The 27985-nt window shown below is 45.0% G+C and overlaps 1 protein-coding gene and 1 long non-coding RNA gene across 2 annotated transcripts in view; both read left to right on the forward strand.

Moving 5' to 3' along the window:
• Positions 1–18054, forward strand: part of LOC117433878 (antigen WC1.1-like) — a 31181-nt gene extending 13127 nt beyond the window's left edge. Inside the window, exons 4-14 of the mRNA XM_059008853.1 lie at positions 926–1243; positions 12670–12984; positions 13510–13824; positions 14427–14513; positions 14724–15038; positions 15387–15689; positions 16233–16304; positions 16636–16953; positions 17083–17118; positions 17358–17489; positions 17948–18054. Of these exons, the coding sequence (XP_058864836.1) occupies positions 926–1243; positions 12670–12984; positions 13510–13824; positions 14427–14513; positions 14724–15038; positions 15387–15689; positions 16233–16304; positions 16636–16953; positions 17083–17118; positions 17358–17489; positions 17948–18054 (2318 nt within the window). The remainder of the gene's footprint in view (positions 1–925; positions 1244–12669; positions 12985–13509; positions 13825–14426; positions 14514–14723; positions 15039–15386; positions 15690–16232; positions 16305–16635; positions 16954–17082; positions 17119–17357; positions 17490–17947) is intronic.
• Positions 18055–18382: 328 nt separating this feature from the next.
• On the forward strand, positions 18383–19335 carry LOC131706947 (uncharacterized). Its single transcript, XR_009310891.1, has 3 exons — positions 18383–18454; positions 18592–18678; positions 19279–19335. It is a non-coding gene; the product is annotated as an uncharacterized LOC131706947 (long non-coding RNA).
• The last annotated feature ends 8650 nt before the right edge of the window (positions 19336–27985 follow it).

Raw genomic sequence — 27985 nt, forward strand, 5'->3', positions numbered from 1 at the left:
TCATTAAGCACTACAGTGTCCTCAGAAACAGCCCTTATTGCTGTATTATTGATGCTAAACGCCTGGGCGGAACATTAACTAGGTGTCTACAGTGGTGTCTGCCAGGACAGTCAGTGTCACAAATAAATCAGTTAGGAGATACAGTAGATGTTGTTTTGCTGGTACTGAGCTGTATATCATCAGTTCCAGGCCTTTTACGTTTTCTTTAAAACTTATATTTATAAGCCACTGCCAGTTATTATGAGGCACAGCAATTACAAATAATACTGACCCCTGCTGGTGAGTCTAGGTAATGGAATATGAACAACAACAAAAAAAACAATTGGCTAGGGAATTGCTGCTTTTGTACATTCTTAGAATATTAAGAGCTTCTGAAATATATAGAACTATACAGTCCCACTGATATTTCTCAGGAAACATTACTTAGTCAAGTTCTACAAAGAGCCTCAGATAGTCAAATAAAATACAAATACAAATAAAACTACTAGAACGAACAGAACCATAATTTTGAGTTCCAAATATGAAGCATCAAATACATGTCAATTACATTTCCTATAATAGTAAGCTTGTATTTCTCATATTGAATAATTATGTATGATGTATGCATGCTTATCAGGGTTGTGCTATGCTTCTAGAAAAGTTTAATATTTGTCAGGTACTTTACCTGCTTTAGTGTTATCTCAGAGACTTGGTGGAAACCCTTCTTAGCACACGCCTTATGCAGCGTGTGAACATCATGAAAACATTTCTATACATGAAATATATATAGAGGAGTTTTACTGCTGATGTTTACTTGGGAAGCTCTGTGATATGGAGAATAATACAACTCCATGCAGTGTAAACAGTGTGTGATTATAAACTCGTGTTCTCTTGTGGCAGGGCCTGTGCAGACTCCCTTCTCTGATTCCCTTTTCTCTTTTTAAAGGCGGTGGTGATCTGAAGCTGGTGAATGGAGGCAGTCCCTGTGCTGGGAGAGTGGAGATTCTTCATGAGGGACAGTGGGGGACAGTTTGTAGTGGTGGCTGGAATATAGAGGATGCTGGAGTTGTGTGTAAACAGCTGGGCTGTGGATCTGCTGTATCAGCACCACACAATGCTCACTTCGGAGCCGGTTCTGGAACCATCTGGCTGGCGCTTGTTTCCTGCAACGGCTCTGAATATGCCCTGCGGGACTGTGGGTCATTGGGGTGGGGTGAGACCTCTTTCTGCACTCACGCCTTGGACGCTGGAGTGATCTGTTCAGGTAAGAGACACACATTCCATCACAGAAATACTTACTCAATATACAGGGGTCAGACAAACAGGACCACCTGCCCTCTGTAGCACTCCTCCAATGTGCAGCTCATCACACTGATTTATGTGTCATGCAAATGAAATCCCAGACACATATTCAATAAGTCTCACTTGTGTTGCTTGCAAAATCACCACCTCGCTTGATTTTGATGACGTTATAGATGATTTTGTGTCTTGAAAAGCAGAAAAGAAGCCACTTTAAAGTGTATTTGGTGCTGCGGTGCCGATGCGGGGACCAGAATAGTCCTGAACTGGAGTTATAAAACACATCTAGCAAGCCAGGCCATGTAAACAAAGCAACCACTTCTACAGTAAAGCACGTATCAGCAGTGCAGTGTTTCGTATGCTGTTGTGTTTTTTACATTAGTATTCACTTGTTTTAGTAATTGTGTTCCCAAGTCTCTATGTTTGTGGGTGTGGTCTGTTTCCTGTCAGAATCCGCGTTTGCCTGGGAGAGGCGGGGACTCAGGATATCAAATTTGCTTTCAGTATGTTTAATCGAAACCAAACTTTGTCGTGGACCTGTTTCAGTTTTGGAACTTGTACATTTTAAAAATAGAAGTATCACATTTTCGGATTAAAGCTGTCTACGGTCCCTGGTTCACATTTGACCTGGTGTCTCTTTTTGTTCAATACTCGCTCGTTCAGTTCAGAACATTGCGTGAAAGTTTCTTCAAAATGAATTCATCATAATACAGCATAATTCGCAGATTCTGATCAAAACCATGAATGCTATCCTAAACCCTTGTGAGAAAAGAAAAGTTTACTGTACAAGTGTAAAAATTGATACAACGATATATGGTAAACCTGATCTTAACAAATGGCACGTGTATGGGAGTAAGTGTAAACGTGTGTACATGTCTGCTGTTTGATGTTATTCATGTTAGAGGGTAGGGCCTACAAGTGTATGTTTGCCTAGAGTTCAGTGATGGGTTAATCTGGCCCTGTCCCTAGCTCCCTCCATTCCAGCCATGTAAGACTGCAGGACCCTGATTGGTTGACCAACCAATTATTCAATATGGTCATTGATTGAAGGCAGGTGAATATAAAAGGATAGTGTCCTCCTCATGCAGGTGAAGAAGTACACATGAGGCGAGTTGCTGGTCCCTAAATACAAAGTGCTGCAGTCTGTCTGTCTGCCTGCCTGCCTTAAAGAAATCTTTTATTTAAGTTTAATTTTGTTTATTTATTATCATTACAAAATAGTGGGGAAAGTGAAGCCTCGTGAAGCACTGAACTCTTTAAACCAGTGGTTTGGTGAAAAGCTCGCCGATCTGAATCTCATGAAGCCATTATGCTGTTTGCACATGTTAAACACAAAATAGTCCCGAGGCTGATGGGTCTATCAGATCTCTCTGTCATTTTTAACATGATACTTTATTTATCAAATAACCACGTCCATGATTAAATGTATGAAGTAATCAGAAAATGTATAAAGTTACCGGCTGCTGGACCCGTTTATAAAATGACAGAGGAAATGTTGGTTAATAGAGTGTAAATATATAAAGATAAAACGTCAGGTAGGCGAGGTTGTGTAAAGAGATATTTCTGCTCGTATTAAGGTTTGATTTCTCTCAAATCAGCAATACGAGGGAAGATGAAATAATCTTTACTTCATTGATTCGATTTTCTTTTTTTAAGTCACATTATAGTATTTTTAAAATGTCTCCAAATATAAATGTAAATCTCCCAATACACTTATTTTTCCAGCCATAGTTGTGTTTTCAGTATTTAAAATATGGTAAGAATCTAATGTTACTGCTGATAACTTTCTGCATCGTTGTTTGTTTCTACACACAGCAGCTCCTTTCTACCTGAACAATAGGCTTAGTATAAGTTACTGTTTAATCAAAACTAATAATAATAACAATAATAATAATAATAATAATAATAATAATAATAATAATAATAATAATAATAATAGCACACATTGTACCGTTACAAAATTATACCTAGGCCTATTTAATAATCTCTGTCTCTCATAATGTAAATACAATTTCACACATCCACACAGATTTTATCTATAAATGACTGAATAAGGTTGACTTCACAAATACATAATTTCACAAAATTAAAAATATCGTGCACGAGCAATAGCCAGGTGTCTTTGTTAATCGAGCTGGAAGAATAAAGTAGCCTGTGTCTTAAATTCGAGTACAGTATAGTGACGCGTGCATTAAAATCACCAACAAAAGACAAGACTACCTGAGTACACAAACAGCAATGTGACTGATTGCCGAGAAAAGACGAACAAAGATGTCACTGCCCAAATACACAAACAGCAACGTGACTTACTGCCGAGAAAAGACGAACCAAAACGTCACTGCCCGATCTCGAATCACCCATGACGTACAGGAACCATTTTCTAAGAAGAGTCATTATCTTCCTGAGGAATTCGAAGAGACGCTTTTACAATTTCAGCGTTTCGTTATTAGGCTCAGTTTTAACAAACAGTACCAGCTTGGACAGATTGGAAATGCTGACCAGACCCCTGTATTTTCCGACATGCTAAGCAATACCACAGTTCACAAATTGGGAGAAAAACAGGTGTGAGTAATCACGAGTGGAAATGAGAAGCACCACATCACTGTAATTGTGTGTGATAGCAGACGGTCGCAAACTGACTCCATATGCGTAATTGAGGTTGTGTCTTTATAAATGCATATTTATTTGATGTTTTATTTTTTCCTCAAATTGAGGGTGGGAAATGTGGGCTGCGTCTTAAATTCGAAGGCGTCTTAAATTTGTAAGAATACGTTATCTATATTACACCAACATACACACAATCTAGCCTGGCAAGTCTTCATTCCAGTTCTCACCTTTCCCTCACCTCTACAACTCAGTACCAATCAATGGCAATTCGTTTCCGCATTGCGTGTTTTAAAAGCCGACTGGAAGCGGATTTTCCTCTCATCCAGGATGCTGTCGTTTTACTGCCGTGTTGCTGTACCGAGGTGTGAGAGGGGAGGGATTTGGACTGACCGTCAGGTGCATGCGGGAGTCTGTAGGGGGTTTGTATTCTCCGTGTATTCACACGCTGTCAGGCAATGTGTTATGACGGGACTCAGCTGTGAGGAAATCGGCTGACGTTCTGTCATTGGCTGGGGGGTGGGACTACACGGGGTGAATGAATTAATAAAAAGGCGCTGTTTTGTATCCTCTCTGGCTCATGCAGGAAACATAGTGGAGCGTGACTTCACGGCCGAATCCTGAACAGTCAGAGGCTCTTGAGCAGCGACTCGGAGAGACAGAGTGGCACTTCAGCGCCAGGCGTACAGACTCGGGGTGCAAGCAAAGCACACGGGTTCATTTATTGGAAGACTATTTTAGGTAGCGAGTTTAGCGGGACTGAGCCATCCCACTGTATATGAGAGGGTGCAGAGCAGTGCCTGTTCCTCGGGGCTCCCACCGCTAAAGGGAGCAATGAACCGCGGAAAAAAACCTGCACACTTTATTTTGTAGTTTTTCCTTAAAGTATTTTGTTTTCCTTTTTCCTTTCACTTTTTTCCTTCTTGTTCTTTTGGATTACACACCTGTGTGTTGTATGAAGATGGAGCACAATACCATTGTTGGTAGAGTGTCCCGAACTGTAACAAAACACCTGCCAACTGAGCGCAAACTAATAAATCTGGGCGCCTGTGCCGGCATTTCATATTTGAAATTTGTGTCTGTCTTGTGTCTTCCCACACCCTACTACACGTGGTGTCAGAGTGGGATGAACTGGCATTGCCAAGACACAGCAGTGCCCATTTAAAAAAAAAAATCAGAATGGATGCACTACAGTTTGCCGAGATGATGGCCCTTCTGTGCCAGACACTGACAGTGGCGTTGCAGGGAGGGACTGAGGCTGCTTCCAGATGGCAGCAGCCTACTAAAATGATGGCGGAGGATCGCCCGGAGGCATACCTTCGCCTGTTTGAAGCTCTGGCGGAGGCCAATCAGTGGCCCCAGGACCAGTGGGCGAGCTACCTTCTGCCGCAGTTAACCGGGGAGGCGCAAGCTGCTGACCAAACTCTGTCAGCGGAGGAGATGAGGAACTATATAACCCCAAAAACGGCTATTCTCAATAGAGTCGGAGCCACCCCTGAAAGGTACCGACGGAGACTCCGGGAGGGGAAGTTAGGGGAGAGGGAACATCCCCGTACACTGGCCCACCGTCTCCGCGATTATGCCGTGGGATGGCTGGACCCTGCCACCAACTCCAAGGATCGGGTTGTGGAGTTGGTGGTGCTGGAGCAGTTCCTGGAGGCTTTGGGACCGGTCCTGGGACTGTGGGTACAGAGACAGGGACCCGGAACCCTGAATGAGGCAGTCACCATGGCTGAGAGATACCAGGCAGCTGAGCCCGCTCCTAGCACTGCACCCTACAAATCCGCTGCCTCGGCATCCGCTGCCTCGGCATCCGCTGCCTCGGCATCCGCTGCCTCCTAGCACTGCACCCTACAAATCCGCTGCCTCGGTGAAGGGACTCGGGGGGGCGGGGGGGCAGCCATTTAGATGGGCTGTGGCTGCGGGAGCTCCCAGTCCGGGAATTGGGACGGGGTGGGCGGCCCCACGGCCGATCGCAGTGTCGGGCCAGGGTCTCGGGCGGCCACAACATCGTTGGAGCCCTTTGATTGCTCCTGTCTTTCAACCTCCGGCAGAGGCTTCAGGGAGAGAAAGCAGCCAACCGAGGTGTTGGACGTGCCACGACCTGGGTCACCTGGCTCGCGACTGCCCCGCCATGGAGCGTGACCTCACTGGGTCAGGTAAGCATGTTCAATTATCTCAGTCACTCCAGCAAACGAGTTTTGTTCTTCCTGTGACAGTGGAAGGGACACAAACTCGGGCTCTCTTGGATTCAGAGTGTGGTCAGTCTCTGATACAAGAAGGGTTGATCTCACCGGGGCATGAGCGATTGTTGGGACGGGTTAACATTAAATGTATACATGGGGATATTCACACTTGCCCTAAGGTATGGATAACACTGAAATTTGGCACTAAAACAACACGCATACAGGTAGGCTTGGTTTCTCAGTTGCCACAACCTGTCATTTTGGGGCGGGACTGCCCGCAGTTCAATGATTGGGTAGCGGCTGCGGTTGCCCCGCCTTCCCCATTGACAGAGAAGGAGGAAGTAATTGGAGATATCTTTCCCTTCCGCGACCCGGCTTGGTTTTGTCACAGATTTTAAACCCCGTAAAACAAAAAGGGAACGCCGGGCCACCAAGAATGAGGGTTGGCAATGGAGGGAGTCCGGTCATGTTTGGGTGGGGGCGGTTGGCGAAGATTCTGGGGGGGAGGCGCAGGAGCCAGCACATGAGCCTGGTCCTTCCGCCTCTGCTTGGGATCGACCCGACCCCGAGTTGGAAGCCATGGGAGCTGATTTTTTAGCTCGCTCCCGTGACTTTCGACTCGAGCAAGGACGTGACGATGTACTAGGTTGGCTATTTGATCAAGCGGTGGTGGTTAATGGTCGGGTGGTTGAACCTGGTTGTGTCGCCGCGTACCCACACTTTGAAATTGACCGTGACCTGCTGTATCGGGTTGATAAATTGCACCAGACCGGGGAGGTGCGTGGCCAGTTGCTTGTCCCTAAGCCTTTTAGGGAAGATTTATTGCACTTGGCTCACGCTGTTCCCCTGTCTGGTCACTTGGGTAGGGACAAAACTAAAGCGAGACTTGAGGCACGGTTCAATTGGCTGGGTTTGGATGGCGATGTGAGGCGGGTTTGTGAGCAGTGCCCAGAGTGCCAACGTGCCAGCCCCAGAGCCGTGCCACGAGCTCCCCTTGTGCCATTGCCACTTGCCACTAAGCTCCTTTCGAGCGTATTGGGGTAGATATAGTTGGACCGCTGGAGCGAAGTGCGTCGGGATACACGCACCTGCTGGTTATTCTGGATTACGCTAGGCGTTATCCAGAGGCCATACCACTTCGCTCTGCCTCCGCTAAATCTGTCGCTGACGAGCTTGTTAAAGTTTTCTCCCAGGTGGGGATTCCCCGAGAAATGCTTACCGACCAAGGAACCAATTTTATGTCACGGCTGGTCCGCGAATCATGCAAACTTTTGGGGATTAAGACCATCAGGACATCAGTTTATCACCCTCAATCTGATGGTTTGGTGGAGCGTTTTAACAAAACTCTAAAAAGCATGATGCGTAGGTTCATTGAAAGTGATGTGCGCAACTGGGATAAGCTGATTCCTCCCCTCCTTTTTACGATTAGAGAGGTACCGCAGGCTTCCACTGGGTTCTCCCCGTTCGAGCTGCTGTATGGTCGGAGACCTCAGGGCATGCTCGATCTCATCAGAGAGATGTGGGAGGAACAGCAGGACAATTCGACCAATACGGTCCGGTATGTGTTGGATCTGCGCAGGCGTCTTGAGTCTGTAGGTCAATGGGCTTGTGACAATCTGCAGCAGGCACAACACAGGCAGGAGACCAATTACAATAGAGGGGCCCGTTTGCACACATTTCAGCCGGGAGATAAAGTGCTTTTATTATTACCCAGCTCTGAGTCTAAACTCCTGGCAAAGTGGCAAGGACCCTTTGAGGTTACATGCCGGGTTGGTACGGTGGATTACGAGGTCTGCCAGCCGGGACGAAGGAGGGAAAAGCACATTTATCATGTGAACCTCCTGAAGCCTTGGGTGCAACGGGAGACGTTGTTAGCAACACCCACAGATGACGTCACTGATTTGTGACCTGATCTTTCTGTCTTGGCGAGGATGGGGTCGGTTCAGGTTGGTAATAACCTGACACCAAGACAGAAACGTGAGGTTCACAATCTGGTGGCTGCTTTTCCTGACGTGTTCTCTCCAGTCCCGGGGCAGACTCGAGTAGCCTATCATCATATTGAAATTGAGCCGGGGACACAAGTTTGTCAAAGGCCATACTGCAAACCTGAACGTAAAAGGCAGGTAGTGAAAGCGGAGATTGAGGAAATGCTCAAGCTGGGGGTAATAGAAGAGTCCCAGAGTGACTGAAATAGTCCAATCGTTTTAGTAGATAAGCCAGACGGGTCGACACGATTTTGCATTGATTTTAGGAGAGTCAATAAAAATCAAAGTTTGATGCTTATCCCATTATTATTTGTTTATTTAGCAGACGCCTTTATCCAAGGTGACTTACAGAGACTAATATGTTTGAACTATGCATCAGCTGCAGAGTCACTTACAACTATGTCTCACCTGAAAGACGGAGCACAAGGAGGTTAAGTGACTTGCTCAGGGTCACACAATGAGTCAGTGGCTGAGGTGGGATTTGAACCGGGGACCTCCTGGTTACAAGCCCATTTCTTTAACCACTGGACCACAACTCATCTTCCCATGCCCCGGGTTGATGAGTTGCTGGAGCGTCTTGGCACAGCTCACTTTATGACGACACTGGATTTAATGAAGGGGATGGCAGATAATCCTAACCCCAGAATCACGGGAGAGAACAGCGTTTTCGACTCCCTTCGGGTTATACCAGTTTACTACCATGCCCTTTGGGTTGCATGGAGCGCCGGCCACTTTCCAGTGGATGATGGATCGCATTTTGCGGCCCCATCAGCAGTACGCCGCTGCTTACATAGATGATGTGGTTATCCACAGTGAGGATTGGCCGAGTCATCTGTGTAAGGTAGCGGCAGTGCTGCAATCCTTGCGGGAGGCCGGGCTCACTGCTAACCCAAAGAAGTGTGCAATTGGGAAGAGTGAGTCGGAGTATTTGGGGTATCGGGTAGGTGGCGGCCAGATCAGACTGCTTGTTGCAAAGGTGAAAGCCTTGGCTGACTGGCCGACTCCTACCACAAAAACCCAGGTGCGCTCTTTCTTGGGACTGGCGGGATATTATCGTAAGTTCATCCCAAACTTTGCTACTCTCACCGCTCCCTTGACAGACCTAACCCGGAAGGCTGCCCCAAATACGGTCCAGTGGACGGAGCTGTGTCAGAGGGCCTTTCTCGCCTTGAAGAGGAGGCTGTGTAGCAAGCCAGTGCTGTGCAGTCCGGACTTTAGCCGGAGGTTTACCCTACAGATGGATGCATCTGAGACAGGTCTTGGTGCAGTGTTGTCTCAGGAGGTGCAGGGAAGCGAGCACCCGGTCCTGTATATCAGCAGGAAGCTCATTCCCCGCGAGAAGAACTACAGTACCATCGAGAAGGAGTGTCTCGCAGTAAAATGGGCAGTCGAGTCACTCCGGTACTACCTCCTGGGGTGACACTTCACCCTCATCACAGATCATGTCCCCTTGGCATGGCTCCACCAAATGAAAGATAACAACGCCCGTATCACATGGTGGTACCTGGCACTGCAGCTCTATGCCTTCAGGGTTGTCCACCGAGCAGGAAAACTGCACCAAAATGCAGATTTTTTCTCTCGGGAAGGCATAGAGGTGTAGGATTTTCGAATGGACCGGTGGTGCCATTCTAAGGGGGAGGATATGTGAGAGGGGAGGGATTTGGACTGACCGTCAGGTGCATGCGGGAGCCTGTAGGGGGTTTGTATTCTCCGTGTATTCCCACGCTGTCAGGCAATGTGTTATGACGGGACTCAGCTGTGAGGAAATCGGCTGACGTTCTGTCATTGGCTGGGGGGTGGGACTACACGGGGTGAATGAATTAATAAAAAGGCGCTGTTTTATATCCTCTCTGGCTCATGCAGGAAACATAGTGGAGCGTGACTTCACGGCCGAATCCTGAACAGTCAGAGGCACTGGAGCAGCGACTCGGAGAGACGGAGTGGCACTTCAGCGCCAGGCGTACAGACTCGGGGTGCAAGCAAAGCACACAGGTTCATTTATTGGAAAACTATTTTAGGTAGCGAGTTTAATGGGACTGAGCCATCCCACTGTATATGAGAGGGTGCAGAGCAGTGCCTGTTCCTCGGGGCTCCCACCGCTAGAGGGAGCAATGAACCTCGGAAAAAAACCTGCACACTTTATTTTGTAGTTTTTCCTTAAAGTATTTTGTTTTCCTTTTTCCTTTCGCTTTTTTCCTTCTTGTTCTTTTGGATTATACACCTGTGTGTTGTATGAAGACGGGGCACAATACCATTGTTGGTAGAGTGTCCCAAACTGTAACAAAGCACCTGCCAACTGAGCGCAAACTAATAAATCTGGGCGCTACTACACGAGGCTATAAACTTAAATTGTCTTTCAGCTGTCCCTGAATAATATCCTGTAACACAAAACTGAAACTGTGCTTTCTGAAAAAAAAGTGTACAAATTCTGCATAAGCAAATGTATTTGAAAATATTCAGAACCCCCCTTCAATACTTAGATCCACAAACAAGGATGTTGTTACACACGTGTGTTGACTGATTGATTAGTCAATAAAATATACAAATAAATAAAACATTTCACTGTATTACCTGTTCACCAGAAAACAGGGATTGTGACCCTTTTGTCTTCTCCAGATCCACACAACGTTGTGGTATGTGAACCCAGTATAAAATGCATGTTTCAGGAAAACAATGTAGGATTTTCACATTGTTTCATTCTTCTTATGAACTGGAATATGATACTAGACAATGAATGATAACATATAAGGGCAATGGCAATTTATTTATTTACCAAGTTTCAACCTCTTTAAATAGATGTACAAACAACCCTCACTACTTTTTGTAATAGGCCGTTTTAACAGCTTGCCTGCAGGATCTTGGCAGAGGTTAGTGCTGCAATGTGTCCGCTAGGTGGCAGCAAAACACTGTTCAAAGTTTTTACATTCCAAAGGTCAGACTAATACATTCTGTTTAGCTGCATTAATTGTTGTATTGATCAGTGAAAAAAGAGCAATAATTAGGCTTCCTTTGCATGCGATTTTGTTATCCTCCTCACTCAACAGCTTCCTCATTAGAAAGTATCAGAACTCCCTCACATCTTTTTTCTGATATGGCAGGGCAGCTTGCTGATCTTGTCGAAACCACAATACAAAATCACTCTATTGTTAATATGAGCTAATCATATATTGCTGCTCTTTCAACAAAGCTCAGTGTCCTTTGGATAGGACAGGAAGTGTGTTGTTTGAATAAACAAAGACAGAAACTGACATTTTAAATTACCAACCCCACACTGCTACTTGTCACTAATGACGGTTTTGCTCATTTCACATCTATAGACTACTGCACTGTGGCAGCATAAACTGTTCACTGCTCTGTATATACAGTATATAAAACAAGCATGACTACAAACAAAACAGGAATAGGCAGGTCTTCATTTTGTTGCTTAATAATGGATCATCTAAAAGCCTTTCAGTCAGTATGTGATTGTAACACAATACAAAAATGAACCAGAGAGATAAGTGCATCAGACTTGTCAGGTGCCCAGAGTTTTATAATGAAGGAAATAAAGATGTTTAGGTGGCAGCCTTACTGACAGGATCCTTTATTGCTCTCTTGAACTCTCTGATTCAAAATATGTCTTCTTGCTATCTTGCTTCATCAATGGCATATTATTTACTTTTATTTTAATTACCATGTGTGACCCAGTGGTTTGCAGTGCTCAGGTGTGCAGGTGATGCAGGTGCTGTGATCGAGTGGTTTGCAGTGCTCAGGTGTACAGGTGATGCAGGTGCTGTGATCGAGTGGTTTGCAGTGCTCAGGTGTACAGGTGACGCAGGTGCTCCAGAAACAACAGACACAAAGTTTACGGTTATTTTCTCTTGTTCTGCTTGAGACCGTTAAATAATAATGCAGGCTCTACACAACGATGTGTATAAACCACAGGGTTCAGTCCCGAAATAATAATACAAAGAACAACACACAACACAGACACTTCTCCTGACAGTGAGTGCTCTGAGTGCAGGTTCGGTGCAAGGTAATACAGTGACAGTCGTGCAGTGTAGTCCGGGCTTGATGCTGGCCTGTAGCGACAGCTCCCGGTTCATGTTAGCCGTCTAACAGTGACAAACACAGACAGTTAGTTTCCACAAACAAACAAAACACTTAACACTCACGATTCGCTTGTCACAGTCCGTTTCCTTTCTCACTCATTCTCATAACCACATCAGAGGAACAGATTACATCGTCACATCCTCAATTATACCCTTAGTCATGCCCCCAGCGATAGCTAGTCACGTCTCCTCCAATCCATGACTGACACATCGCCTACCACTTTAGGGCAATGACTTCGGGCATCGTGATTCCGCCCCCTTCCTAGATGGCTGGCTTCCGACTGACCCTGGAATGAACTGCCAGACCAACCAGTACAAGGCACTCTGTTCCTGTTAGACAGCGCCCTCAGAGATCGGGAGGGAGATTGTTGTCTAGGATTCATTCGCTCTTTGTCACGTTTGTATGAGGTTTAGTGAAAGAATTAACTGAATAATAATATTTAGATGTTTTCCAAGGTGCACTTTGTAATTATCTGTTAACTGTTTTGCCCCCAGAGTCTAATGTCTGCAGTTTTGTGATTTCAGGACATAGAGCAGTGCGGTTAAGTGGTGGCAGCAACCTCTGCTTTGGGAGAGTTGAAGTAGTGCATGGGCAGAGCTGGGGAACGGTCTGTGATGCTGACTTTGACTGGCAGGATGCAGAGGTTGTCTGTCGGGAGCTGCAGTGTGGAATTCCTCAAAAGGTGCTGGGAGCTGCTCATTTCAAGGAGGGGAATGGTACACTTTGGTCGGAGGAGATCCAGTGCTTTGGCAACGAATCCCGGCTCTATGACTGTCGCAGTACAGACACGAAGAAGCAGAGCTGCACACACAGGAATGACGTGGGCCTTGTCTGTTTCGGTGAGTCTATAACTTTGTTTATTAACCCGGGCCATAAACATTATAGGCAGATAGCAAGCAAGTCCTTTAGATAAATGTTTCAATGAGAATTCTGTATCAAAGTTTTTGCAATGTGGGCTCTGTGATTTTGCTTTAGGAGGCTCAAGTGTAAAGAAAGTAAGCATACCATGAAGCATTTTTAGATACAATAGAGCTAATTTTTTTAATAGAAATTGACCAGTTTTATACCGCTAGCTGAATGCTGCTTCATTTTTGGCAGGCCTGTTGTTGATCATATACCCGAGGGTGTGAGGGATTGGGTTGTTCTAGATGAGTGTCACTCTTCAGAAGTCTGTAATTAAATGAATACTGATGCATAACTATTAGAAAGCTAAAGAAATGCATGCCCACCAATCATGCCCTTGCAGCCAGTATTACAAGAACATAGCAACCCTTTTGTGATTGATAGCTAGAGTAAAGCAAACCCCATGTCCTGGTACTCTGCTTGTGCTGTGCCCTGCTCACACTCTGCTGCCCTGTGTGCAGGGTACACTGAGTACAGGCTGGTGGGTGGCCCGGACTCCTGTTCTGGTCGAGTGGAGCTGCAGTACGATGGTCAGTGGGGGACGGTCTGCGATCGCTATTGGGATCTACAGGACGCCACAGTTCTCTGCAAGCAGTTGAATTGTGGGTACGCTGTATCAGTCCCGGGACAGGCCTGGTTTGGTGAAGGCAGCGGTGATGTACGGGCTGATATATTCGACTGTGATGGCAGTGAGACACACATATCAAATTGCTCCATCTCTGCATGGGGACGAGGTGCCTGCACTCATAGCAATGATGCAGGAGTGAATTGTTCAGGTGAGTAGTAACCACTCTAATGGGTGGAAGATTGAATAGGTAACTTAACATCCTATCTGCTAAACATATCTCGGTATTTTAGGTATTCAGATCTTCTACTGCCATCTGGTGGGATTGTAAATTAAATCAATTTACTGTTACAGTATTTTTTTATACCCATTAGTATTGATTAACTGTTACCATATTTGGGGTGTATTAGATGTGTGCAGTTTATGATATTTTATACATTATGTATGCATACAAATAAAGCAAACTGTCTCACATTTAAGCTTATATAGTTAGAAATGCCATTTACACTTTTAATGAAGTTCTCAATTATCCATGTTGGTTCTGAGTTCTAAAGCACTCAATACCATTATGAGTTTATTCATTTCTCTATAAAGCTAAATCTCTGAATAGCTTTGAGCTTGCTCCAGGTGGAAGAACAGACAGTGCCCAAACAACAGAATTACTCTGAAACCATGTTTATGTTTTAACTGATTCAACATACAAGATAACAAACTGTAGACTGATGTAGAAGCTGTAGATGCAGTAAATAATGGTGCTGTTCCTTCAGCTCTAACGTGTTTCATTCCCCCCCTGCTCACTCTTATTATCTTCAGGTCCATTGCTACCAGCACAAGCAGGTCGAGTCGGGCCTCTACCAAGTAAATGCAATACCAGTAATGAAGGGACCACGCTGTGCTCAGGTTAGTGCAATTCAAACTCTTGTGTTAATAAGTTATGTCAATGTGACTATTCTGACATTACTGCCATGGGTACAGTCTGTGACAAGGATTCTTATCTGAAAATCGGCATGCATTATCATAGGGTTATTATTTATATTATTACAAACTGATTCTGTGCCTAAACTGCAGTGATTGTGTTATTGATGTGTGCTTGTGATTCTGTCCCCCTAGATCACACGGCCCTCAGGCTGGTTGGGGGAGGAGGTGCCTGCGCTGGGAGGGTGGAGGTTTATCACAACGGCTCCTGGGGGACGGTCTGCGATGACTCCTGGGACCTGGCAGATGCTGAGGTGGTGTGTAAGCAGCTCCAGTGTGGGACGGCACTCAACGCCTCAGTGTCAGCCTCCTTCGGCCAGGGGACCGGACCCATCTGGCTGGACGAGCTGCGCTGTCAGGGGAACGAATCGACTCTGTGGGAGTGTGCCTCAGGAGGGTGGGGGCAACACAACTGCAGACACAAGGAGGACGTGGGAGTCGTGTGTTCAGGTACAGGATTGCAATAACTCACTATACCTAACCAGTGGAAACTGAGCCATCTCTATATTAGCCATTAATATAATAATTGTGGAAACCAAAGCAATATGAATTACTACATACAACTTATTTAAACTGAGAGGAGGAGCTCAGTAAGCAGTGCAGATTACTGGTGATCCTGTAATACATGAAGATTTCAAACCATTTATACCACCTCTCCAATTTCTAGCTGATTGTATTAAAACTTTTTATATAAAAAACTTTTTAATATTGTCTCGCAGCAGTATTATAATCAGGATAGTTCTGAATGTCATTCATTGCAGTGCAGTTTACTTTCACGGTTGTATGTTGTTTTGACAGAGTTCAAGGATCTTAGACTGGCTGAAGGCTGCTCTGGACCAATAGAGGTTCTCTACAATGGCACCTGGCGTAGTGTCTGCAGCAACAGAATGACACAGATTACAGCTTCAGTGATATGTCAGCAGCTGAACTGTGGAGAAAGTGCTGCCATTAGAGATGCACAATCCAGGTTGAGTTCTGTTAACAAATGGCTTGATGGAGTGAACTGCCGAAGACACGACTCTACACTGTGGCAGTGTCCATCCTTACCCTGGGGTCAGACAAATTGCTTTAACTATGAGGTGGCTGCGATTGAGTGCACAGGTAAAGATCTCCCTCTGTTGTTCCTCTGCTGGTCACCTGATGGCTCAGCAGTTAAAGACCACAGGTTTGAATCCTCCTCCTGAGATAACAAGGACATGCTGCCCCTAGCAAGTTACACAACATGGTAGCTGTGTTATTGGAGGATTCTGTTCTTTCTAAGAGAGGTCCATTTGATGTTCCCTCTGCTTGGTGAATGTTAACAACACTTCTGGAAGCAGAGCAGCAGATAGCGTCCCCAGATCCCTGATCAAACCCCTGCACATCAAAGAGGAGAGGCCAGAGCAGGGATGTGTTAAAGTACAGAAAAGCAGGGCCTCTTTAGAATAGAGAGCAGATGAAACTTAAGAGATCCCAATAGAAATATGTCCAGGCCTTATGGACACCCCTACAGCAATATCTTCAGAATAATTTGCATTCATCATTTCTTGTTTCAGCTCAAAACAAACAAGACACAAAGCAGGAGCATTCTTTCAGCAGAGTGTGAATGCAATGTACTTTTTTTTCCCCAAACACTGAATTCACTTAATTGTTTGTTTTTAACAGTGAAAGAGAAGCCGTCTGTCACCAGCATACCCAAGTCATGCTCTGAAGACCTCACTCAAGAGCACTGCTCAGGTTATTTTTTATTTAACAGCGTCTAAAAATAATGCATAAAATTGCAAAAGCATGACCTTATAGTGACATGCATTGACATTTTAGACAACATTGTCAACGTTTGGCCTTTAAATTTCTACTGTAAACTAATTTTAATGAGCGGTTCTTATAGTTTCCAATACTAAAGAGTCTTTTTAAATTAATAATTCAACACTGAATTGTGATTGCCTCTGATCTCTGAGACTGGTTACCTAGATTTTTTTTCCAGAAAGGGATATCAAGCCTCTCTCTTCTACTCACACAGCAGCCTCTGGGCTGAACTGATTCAGTAAGCCCTGCTGTTTTATTCCAGAGCCAGCAGAGCTGAGGCTAGCTGGAAGCTCAAGTCCCTGCTCCGGACGGGTGGAGGTGCGGTTCGAGGGGTCCTGGGGGACAGTCTGCGATGACTCCTGGGACCTGAAGGACGCCCAGGTGGTCTGCAGACAACTAGGCTGTGGGGCAGCAGAGAGCACAGGGGGGGGTGAGGCTACGTTTGGACAAGGGAACGGCACTATCTGGCTGGATGAGGTGAACTGCAGGGGCAGCGAGATGCACCTGTGGGACTGCCGGCACTCTCCACTGAGACACAATGACTGCGACCACAAAGAGGACACATGGGTTACCTGTGCAGGTGAGAGGGGGGGTTATCTGAGCAGGGGAGATGGGGAATTAGCTGTACTGGGGAGAGGCTCTGTTGTGTTAGGCAGGGAGTACTTGCTTACATTGCAAATATTAACAGTCATTTCATTTTGTTGTACAGGTGTTCCAACTACTATCAGCTCTCCATTGAAAACAGGTAAAAGCAGCTTCTTTTAAACTTCACAGACACTACTCTCTTATAAACATAAACACAAAAGCACAGCTCTAGGGGGAAATGTTTCTTATTGTGTAGCGTTCTGAATTTGGGAGTCGTGTGGATAAACGATGGGAGGCCTCAGTTAGGGCTTTCCTATGTAAGCAATGTGAATACAGCTTTATTTACAGTACAGTACCCAACTGGTTACAGAAGTGTCTGTCTGTCTTCTTCTCCAACAGGAACCTCTCCATCCGGGCTGCAGCCACAGAGAGACATGACCATCCCAGTGATAGCCTGCATCGTACTGGGAGCTCTGCTGGTGTTGGTCCTGTTAGCCGGGCTGCTGCAGCACAACAGGATGCTGAGGAGAGGTAGGGAACAAATCCCTTTAAAGAGACGCGAGCTCAGGAAGGTGACACACTCAGGTCCTAGAGCGCTGTTCTAGGATTGTATTCAGTAATGCCCTACACCGGCATTTTAAATCTGCAGTGCTTTCCAGACAACACAAATGCACTACCCAGATCCTTTATAGCAGCGATCATTGTTCTGTGCATCTCAGATGACAATTTATAAATCATTCTCTTTTATTAATGATCTGGTTAGAGAAAAAGCTTGTCTTGACCCACATGTGCGATACCAGCCTGCTGCAGTAGGGGCAACAGAGGACACAATCTTGACAAGTTCTGTCATTAACGAGCTGTTAAAATGGCAGTTTTAAATAAAGAAAAGAAATGGTGTTCTTGCACTGTGGATCACTGAAGGCTGTGCTGTTCAGTACAGTGTGTGCAGAGCTGTGTCACTGTGAATAAGAGCCTGTTTCCTCCCATAGGGATTGCTGAGGAGGAGCTTGACCCCTTCCATGAAGCCGTTTACGAGGAGATTGAGTACAAACTGGCCAGACAGGGATCCTATGATGCGCCCGGGAGAGGTGAGTAAGAGGGGAGGGGGAGTGGAGAAAGAGAGAGCCAACACACACATCACACTGCCACACAATCCACAAACATGACTCCAAGCAGCAGACTTGTAAACCTCTCATCACAGGAAACACTACAAAGAGTGGGAGACAGACAGGAACAGAGCAGCACACAGTATTTAATATGTAATTACTTAGGGTGTAGATCACAAAACCACTGTTTTAATTTCCTATCCTGAATTCAGTAATCCAAACATTGAACAACAGCTACAATAGTAGTCAGTGTGCAACAAGTAGCAGGTAGTGAATTTGAGTGAAAGCAGGCAGCACTAACCCCGTCTCCTGTTCCAGGAAGTTTCCTTTCTGATGAGCTGCCCTCTGACTACGATGATGTGGAGGACAGTGAGGGGAACCCCATCCCAGGTAAGGGGGTGCTGTGTTACAAACCTATGAAGAAACAATTCTCTCACCTGTATCACAGATTCTGTTCTCTGTCTGGTTTAGGTGAAGCAGTGCTCTCTCTGGTCTGTAACACTAATGCTGTTCTCTGTCTCTTTTAGGTGAATCGATGCCCTCTCTGGAAGGAGAGACCCCAGGGCACTATGACGATGCCGTCCCTATGAACAGTAACCCAGAAGATTTATCAGGTGAGGTCTTGCAGACAAGCCCTGTAGAGTAGCCCTGCACCAAACCCAGTCTTGGAGAAAGTAAATGTATTCAATCAGGTTCCTAATTTAGCTCACGTTTGTCAAACCCTCAGTCACTGCATATTGTTTGTGCAGGTAAGTCCCAGGACTGTGCAACATCCCCCGCCATGCCCGTTGAGCAGTATTTGATTCTAGGGTGCCAAGTAGTTTTTCTGCATTTGATGGATCAGTCTTAATGTTATGTAAACAGTTTTATTTAGCACTCTGAACCCTGTAACTGTTAGTGGACAATAGGAGGGAGTTAATATTTGTTTATTTAGCAGACGCCTTTATCCAAGGCGACATACAGAGACTAGGGTGTGTGAACTATGCATCAGCTGCAGAGTCACTTACAATTACGTCTTACCCGAAAGACGGAGCACAAGGAGGTTAAGTGACTTGCTCAGGGTCACACAATGAGTCAGTGGCTGAGGTGGGATTTGAACCGGGGTCCTTCCGTTTACAAGCCCTTTTCTTTAACCACTGGACCACACAGCCTCCTAATATACTGTGGGTGAAAGCAGGTCAAACTCCAGACCTAACCTTGATTCCTGTTCCTAGGGAGTTTTGATTCTGATGAACTTCCCTCTGGCTACTATGATGTGGAGAACAGTGAGGGGAACCCCATCCAAGGTAAGGGGGACTAGTCTACAGTGGGGAGGGATTGGGAGGGCCCCTTAGATATTCTGCCCCGCTTCAGCAAAGCACACCCTACTGCCCCAGTAACAGCACGCTGTGGGGGAGCCTCTAACTGGCCCACTCCCACCTCTTCCAGCAGGTGTCACTACCAGGCAGTGGAGTTTGAGAAGTTCTGAATCTCTCAGAAGCCACCCATGGCACTCTAATCACACCCATTGCTTAAACCAATCCCTGGCCCCAGATCTGTGTGAACCCTCCCACTGCGTAAACCCAACCAATCCCTGATTGTGTGTGTCTCTCTTTGGCAGGTTTTCCCCTCACTCGCCCTGGAGAGGAGAGTGCCCGGGCCGCACTGCCCCCTGAAGAAGGACCCGCTGAACCTGACAGGACTGACTACGATGATGTTGGGGAGGAGTCTCCAGGAGAGGGTGGGGCGCTGTGAGGCTGGCAGTGTGTCTGGAGGAGAATAGAGGGGCAGCTGGAGCCCCCTAGAGTTCTAGATCTGTAAGAGCGCCATTAACTGTAAACCTGCCAGACAGTTTCACTGCAGTTCCAGCCTTCCTCTGGGATTTCACTGTGAAACTCCATTGGCTGAATATTTAACAGGCTTCTCATAAAAGTGCTTCATGTAAAATATGAATGTTGTTGCCCTTTATGCTGCAAAATTGCATCTTGTTACAAACAAGCTGGTTAAATCAAATTAGTACACGTCTCGAATGCTAATTGAACTTTTAAAGAAATTAAGAAAAATAAATTGTTGATTTCTCAAAGATCCGTATTATGTTAAAAAATCCACTGTTTCTGGCCACTAAAGTAACTGACACAGTTCAGAAATGTAACTAATAGCCAGTGGGTGGGTGTTTTCAATGTTTTGGGGGAACACATTGTTATAACAATGATTTATGTATCCCCCACCTCCATCACCCATCACAATTATGAAGGTATAAGCCTACACAGATTTACAACAATTTTTTCACAAGTTATAAGGTTATAATGTGTACAGGAAAATAGGTTGTCAGTCTGCTATAAGAAATTCTAAATGCTAGAGAAAGACATAAAAATAAATCTGGCAAATTATTAAAACCAGAAAACGTATTTTAATTCAATATTGCCAAAATGTTGCTGTTATATTTTACTGTGAAATTCCCCATTAGTTGATTCTGACTCTGTTAAGGTGTAGCTGGGGAGTAATCAGATACCAGTGTCTGGGAATAGTGCATTCTAATTATTAAAAATAAATACATATTGTCTGAATAAAAAGTAAGCTGTATATTTTGTACCTTTTTTTCTAGCCATGTCTCTCCTTGTCTGGCTTTCTTTTAAATCCAGTCGATAGTCTTTAAATACAGATTGTGTTTTAATAGGGGTCTGTGTTCCCTCTTTCGGTCTGTAATTGTGGTGTTGTGCAGTGTTAAAAGGGATCTGGTTTCAAAATGGATTGTTTTGAAAGTCTATAGTAAAGTTTGGACTTTGAAAATGTTCTGTAACCCAACTCTTGACATTTACCCTGTTTGTAATTCATCTGGAGGTTGTTATACAGAATAAATACACATTTAAATGTGTTTATTTTATTATTTTAATATGTCTGTTCTGTTTTAATGTACCCTTTCTAAGTGTATAGCATTTCTTGCAGAGTGTGCAATGGCTTGAAGGATGTATTTAAACAATAAAATCTCATTTAACATCTGGCCGATGCCATGTGTTTTTATTGTAAAATGTTTTCATGTAATACACTGAATTGGTTAAAAAAACTGTTTTAATGATGTTAAAATGAGCAGAAATGAGAAATGTGGATCAACAGATGTATTTTTAAAATGATATCACATTGTCTTTAAAAAAAAATAATGTAGAGACAAAACGTTTCAGACAAGGAAATATTTATTATCTCAAGAAAACATACCAGAAACAGAAGCAGTTTCTTGGCAGAGAATGTACTTGTTTCTACAACATATGAGGCTTGATCCATAAAATCTAGCAAGAGTCTAAGAAACTTTTAAATGTTTGGGCACATTTTTCAAACAGCTTCAAATTGGGAACTAAATCGTAAGTTCTGGACATTGATAAGATTGCTGCTGGCTTTTATAGTTCAGGCCCACTGTTAAATAAAGTAAAAGAAAGTAAAGAAAGTATAAAGTAAAACAAGATATAAGATCCCATTGAAACGCATTGTACTTTCCTGCCTTCTTCAGTATCGTTTGAAATTAATTTCATTGTAATGAATATATAGTACTTCTCCACACCCCCAAGGGGTTTCACCAAAGCTGGCGTTGCTAAAACTGGAAATCCCCCCCCAAAAGAAACATGTACAAGTAATAAGCTTTATACTTGTGTGTTACTCAGACAAATGGTCATCTTCATTACTGGTACTCAACTATACTTGTTAGAAAGCACACCCATGATGATTTCTAATGAAAATCCCATGTTCCATTCAAATAGATAGTTGTGATTAATATGTTAAGTAAACTAGGGCAGGGTTTCCCAATCCTGGTCCGGGGGACCCCCTGTGTCTGCTGGTTTTCATTCCAACTGAGTTCTCAATTACTTAATCAAACCCTTCATTGAACTAATCATGTCCTTAATTAGACCTGTTTAATTGTTCTCAGCTCCTCAAAACTTGCAGATTTAAAGTTCCTGTATAGTTAACTTGAAATCTCCAACTGTTTAAAAACTGAAAACAATTTAAAAAAGGTCAACAATTTAAATTTAATTAAACTGATTGCCAGAAAAAAAAGTTACCTGGTTAAACATGGGCTTCAGTTTCTTATAATTTTGTCTCTGGGTTTGTGTTTTAAATGTTAGCTTGCGAGGTTCGGGGGGCGTAGAGCTGGGGGGGGCGCTAATCTCTAATCTTTCAATTTTCTAATCTCCCGTTAATTAGTATCTATTTTCTATTTAAGACCTGATCACTTGCACCAAACGCTCAGACGCCGTCGTTTCGTGCTTCATCGCTAATATCTAAAGTTCGTTGCCTCGCTCACGCAGGTCGTTTCTCTGCACATCGCTGCCAAGATATTATCAATCATTTTCTTACCTGCTCAGGTGATCTTTCTTTTCATTCAGCTTCTCTTTTCGGCTCCAACGTTACTCTTTCCTGTTCCATCCAGTCTCCACCTCGGCATCATAGCCGTCCAAAGCGCAGCTTCATTACTCAACTTGTCTGCAACCTTATCAGAAAGTCTGGTCCTCCGTTAAACTTTCAAGCTCCTTCAACATGACATCCTCATTCCCGTTGTCTGTGATTGCCTTACCTTAGCTCTATTTAATTCTACTACGAAGTTTTGTCGGCGGAATCTTTCTTTACTCCTCGCCTGCAATCAGACGCCCCTCCCCCGCTCCCACAGAGCCAGCACAATTACCGTTTCATCAGAAGATCTTACCCTGGACCTCCATCTGCTACGTTCAACCTTTTAAAGACGTATCCAGCCCATTCTAAACTCCATTTTTAACCAATGGCGGCTCGTGACTTGACTAGTCACAACATTCTCCAACGACACTATTGTACTGTAACTTTCGACCGGCGCCTCACAGACTATGGTTACCACGGCAACGCCCTTATTGAGTGACTGCGGGGAGTGGTAAGTCGTCATGGTGACCAGGCAGCTTCAGCAGGCTCTGCGCCTCAGCACTGCATTCTTCCGGCTTCCTGTTGCTGCGCTTTCACAACTGACGGAGACGAATTCAACGCGCCGAACCATGACATCTAAATACTGTGTTAACTTATTTATATTCATGACTATCTGTCCTAAACATGTCTAGAATATTTATTATTCAAATCTAAAGGAATAAGCAAATGTTGTTCTACATAGACAAGGATTTTAATCGTAATAACTTCATAGATTCTACCCTGATTCACTCAAGTCAATGATGTAATTCCAATCATAACCTCTGGATGGCAGTATAATACCACAAGCTCTCTCTATACATTAAACCATTTTGGTTTCGCTGCAAAGCTCGGACACTACAGCTTTTCTATCTATTCCCGCAGTTCTCACTCGGATGGATTCTCGGGAGTTCCCCCTCCTGCCTCATCCCCTGTCTATCTATATCAAATGACATTCTTCAATTTCAACTCTTACCCCCCCCCCCCCCCCCCTTTGAGGCAGACTGCTCCCGACCAAATCAATAGATTTTTCAACAGCCTCAGAGCCTTAGGTTCTACAGCGGCCTCAGCTCTATGTATTCTCCATCTCTGGCTTCATCCAAATCACTTTAACTCACAGTCCAATATCCACCGCATTCAACAGATGGCTGTGCTCTACAGCAGATTATCACACTGCCAATGGCAATCCACCATTCACTATTACAGATCCCTGCTTCAGCAGATATCTGCGTTCTGCAGCAGACCACCTCGCTCTACCAATGGCAGTCCACCATTCACAATAACAGATCACTGCTTCAGCAGATCTCTCTCTCTCTCTACAGCAGACCACCGCTCATTATTGACAGCACTTCTTTGTTTACTTCCTCAGATCTCTGCACCGTTCAGCAGATCCCGTCCTCTACTGTTAATTGCTCCTCACTGCAGCAGATCTCTGCTCCCTCTTCAGATCTACTCACTGTTCTAGCATGCAAGTTGCTTTAGTTCAGTCTAAATCTGTACCTGCACTACTCCAGATCTTCCAACGCTTCCGCTTTCCTCCAATACGCAGATCGTGGAAGCATTCCGCAGTCAAGGCTAACGCTAATCCCCATCTAATCAAAAATATGAGGTGCTTGTCTTTCTCAGAAATCTATTCATATGTCCACACATCCTCTCAAATACAGCATTAATACATGGTGAGAGACGCGGTGAGACTGGAAATCTGTCTTGTTTATGAGTTAAGGAGTTCCACTCTAGGAGAATAACTGGAGTTGTGAAACCCAGTCTCTCAATGTGAGTTCACCTTTTCCATTTCAAGCAGACATGATAGTAGCAGACCGCAGATCGATCCCGTATTAACTGACACATAGGATAGTCAACATCTCATCTCTGCCCTCCATTCCAGTAAATGGAGCACAAAGTGTGCTGAGCTTCCCCAGCAGTCGATTTACAGTTCCAGCTCCCCTTCGGCCTCCACTTTTAGTATTCAAGTTCCGTCGACTGGTCCCGTCTGCTGCGTGCCCACCCCGATTCACCAGCTGTCATTTGACTGAATCATACTCTCAGTAACCTCCTTCAATCTGCTCAGCATTTCATATCTGCAGCTCTCTCCCTCCTTCGACAGCTTCATATTGTACAGCTTGGTCAGTGTTTTAAACGTTCTGTGCCAGAATCGGATTCATCCTATTCCTTCAAATCAAACCAGATCATGGCTTTCATCGTCCAGCTAGGGATTTTTTCTTCCCACCATTCTCTCCATACCAGTAGTTTGTCTGACTCTTTGCGGAATCTTCAAAGTCCCCCCCCCCCCCCCTGCTGCACCTTCCCACCTTCCCGCCTGCCCATATCAACAGATCTCCTCATCTGCCTAACAGCTGATTCTTAAGAGCCTTCCCTTCTGCCTCACCTTCCCGCTGTCCGCATAAATGACCATTCTCAGTTTGCTCATTCTACTCTTCTGAAACGCCACTTCTCCCCATACAAGGATCTACCTATGGAGATCATCTGCATCTGAGCCCTCTTCGGTCTCCATAGGAGCTCAGAATCCACAGTTCTAATTTACTCCATCATTCAGTCGTGTACCTCCAGACGGATCCATTTCAGCGCGGTCAGTTAATTCAGCTGTCAAGCAGATTCCCCTATCTGCCCCTTATTTTCAACGTCAAGGTATCTCATCTGCTTCTCGGCCTTCTTCGGCTTCCTCAGAAGCTCAGAATTCACAGTTCCTTCAGCTTCAAGCTTTCCTTCAGCTTCAAGCTTCCCTGCAGCGACGAAGATCTCCTAATCAGCCCACCTCTCCACCCTCCTTTCTAGAGCAGGCCTCCCTCCTCAGTTGTATTCTCTCCATTCATTTCGCATAGGTGCAGCTACCTCCGCTGCGAGAGCCAGCATCAACCACAGTCTGATCAAGACCATGGGCCGCTGGTCCTCTTCCGCAGTAGATTATTACGTTCAGAACTCGCAGTTTCTTCTGCTTCTGATTTACTTCACCATTCGGTCGTACCTCCAAGAGGGATCAATTTCAACGTGGTTAGTCCATTCAGCTGTCAAGTAGAGTCCCCTATCTGCCCCTTTCATCATCAAGGTATCTCCCCAGCAAGAACCCCCCCCCCCCCCAGGACCCTCGGGTCATTGATTCCTCTCGCTCCTATCATCACTCGTCGCTGGTTCTCAACCCACCTTCCACCCTCCAGAGCAAGCCTCCCTCCTCTACTTCACCCCCTCATTGATTTCTCTCGCTCCTAGGATCACTTGTCACTGGATTCCAACCTACCTTGCCTCCAGAGCGGGCCTCCCCCCCCCCCCCCCCCCAATCATTCCGTAGGCACAGCCCCCTCTGCTGCGAGGGCCAACATCGCTCACAGCCTTCTTCGGCTTCCTCGGAAGCTCAGAATACACAGTTTCTTCGGCTTCAAGCTTCCCTGCAGCGACGAAGATCTCCTAATCAGCCCACCTCTCCACCCTCCTTTCTAGCGCAGGCCTCCCTCCTCAGCTGTATTCTCCCCATTCATTTCGCATAGGTGCAGCTACCTCCGCTGCAAGATCCAGCATCAACCACAGTCTGATCAAGACCATGGGCCGCTGGTCCTCTTCCGCAGTAGATTATTACGTTCATTCATCTCCTCTGATATAGTTGCAGCCCATTTTAAAATCGCTAGCATGCCCGGAGTGGGGGCTACCTGTTCGCCGGGGCCACCAGAGGTTTTCCCCTAATCTGCCACAAGGGGTTTTTTCCTCTCCACTGAGCAGCAGGTATATACATAGTCACATCCCACTAACAAATTTATTAATCTCCCTCTGTTCATCCTTCTGGTCTTTTGTTTATGTTATGTGTTGGCATGTGCTGTCTTGTTTGTCTCACGGTGTGGGAGTTTTCGTGAGGTGCCGGGGGTCCATCCTTTGGGGGGCAAGTGAGGCTCACTTCCCCGACCTCAGGGCTAGGCAGCCGCCTCCCTTACCTTCAGGGGTTCTCACCGCGTGAGTCAGAGCGGACCCCCGGCCAAACTCTGTACTGTCGCAGCTCCTGCGCTCATCTCACTCGAGGCTCTCTTCTATTCTGCCTCTCTTCAGGACGTGGTCACTCGTGCCGAGTCCTATACTAACCTCAATGCTTTGTCCTTATTTTCAGGTCCCAGGCAGCGTGATGTCTCGGCCAATCAGGGGTTCTACGAGCGCCCCTTACAGAAGCCTCAGATGCTGGGTACCTCTCTCATCTCCTCCTTCGGTTGCCGGGTCCTCCGCCCCTGGGATGTCGACAGCGTCGGCCCCAGTCGGTGACCACATTCTGTCCTACTAACTGCTCCTTGCTCCTTCTTCTGCCTTATCTTCCCCCCCCAGCTCACGCCCAGTGAAATAGTGGATGAATAACCGTAGTGGTAACATTCATGGCTTACTATACAGCTGCCCTTGTGCTGTTACTATCTTACAAAAGCACTGCATTGTCATTAGAGATCATTTGTTAAGGGGCGTCATGGACCATTTGCAATTCAAACATGGGGAAAGCATAGTGAAGTGCAAAATGAATGCACGTGCGATTTTGGTGCAGTCTGCTTTCTGTTCCAACAACATTTTGAAATTGATACTTAGGCCCTGTCCACACTATGCCTTTAAACCGTATTAGTTGCATTTAAGCCGGCTTAAAAGTGCTAAATACGGTTTGCGTCCACACTACGCAGCATTTAATACCGTACTAGAGAACCGGACTCGAGACCACCTCAGGAGGTAGTCTCGAATCCGGTTCTAATTAGATCGCATCAGGTAGTGCGGTTTATCAGAAGTGTGGACGCTGTAATACCAAACTACATTTTTGTGTATCCTCCAATATCCCCAAATGCTTTGTGGTATGTTTGGTGAAATACTCTGAGCAGGCGCCGGAAGGACTTGCTATCAGTGTGCACTCCGCACTAGGTATTCATTTTTATGCTTCAAAAAATCTTTCAGGACATCTCTGTTAAACTAGTGGGGAAAATCGTATTTTTCTTGAATCGTACTTGTACTTGCTAGAACCAAAGTCATTGTATTTATCTTGCTCTTAACTGTATTATTACTTGTACTGTGATCCTTGAAATGTATTTTTGTTTACGACTGTAAGTCGTCCTGGATAAGGGCGTCTGCTAAGAAATTAATTAATTAATTAATTAATTAATTAATAAATAATAATAATAATAATAATAATAATAATAATAATAATAATAATAATAATAATAATAATAATAATAATAATAACACAGCGTTAAATTAGGCGACTGCAAAAATGAAATGCGAGTTAAAAGTAGGATCGGGGATGAACAAATTACGTAATTTCTCAGCTCTGTTTGAAATAAAATTAAGAGGACCAGAATTAGGCTCAGACAAGATATGAAGGTAAAAACAATGATTGTTTTGTAATTAACAGCTTTTCTGAGTTTAATTATAAAACAGAATCCGCTCAATTTATTTAAAGGGACTTCACCTAATTAAAAATAAAACCTGAAAACTTCAAGCCCTACTTGTGTGTGTGTGTGTGTGTGTGTGTGTGTTCGGATTTACTTTTTCCCACAATACTTGTTA

The sequence above is a fragment of the Acipenser ruthenus genome, chromosome 38 (genome assembly GCF_902713425.1).
Source record: "Acipenser ruthenus chromosome 38, fAciRut3.2 maternal haplotype, whole genome shotgun sequence".
Classification (NCBI taxonomy): Eukaryota; Metazoa; Chordata; class Actinopteri; order Acipenseriformes; family Acipenseridae; genus Acipenser; species Acipenser ruthenus.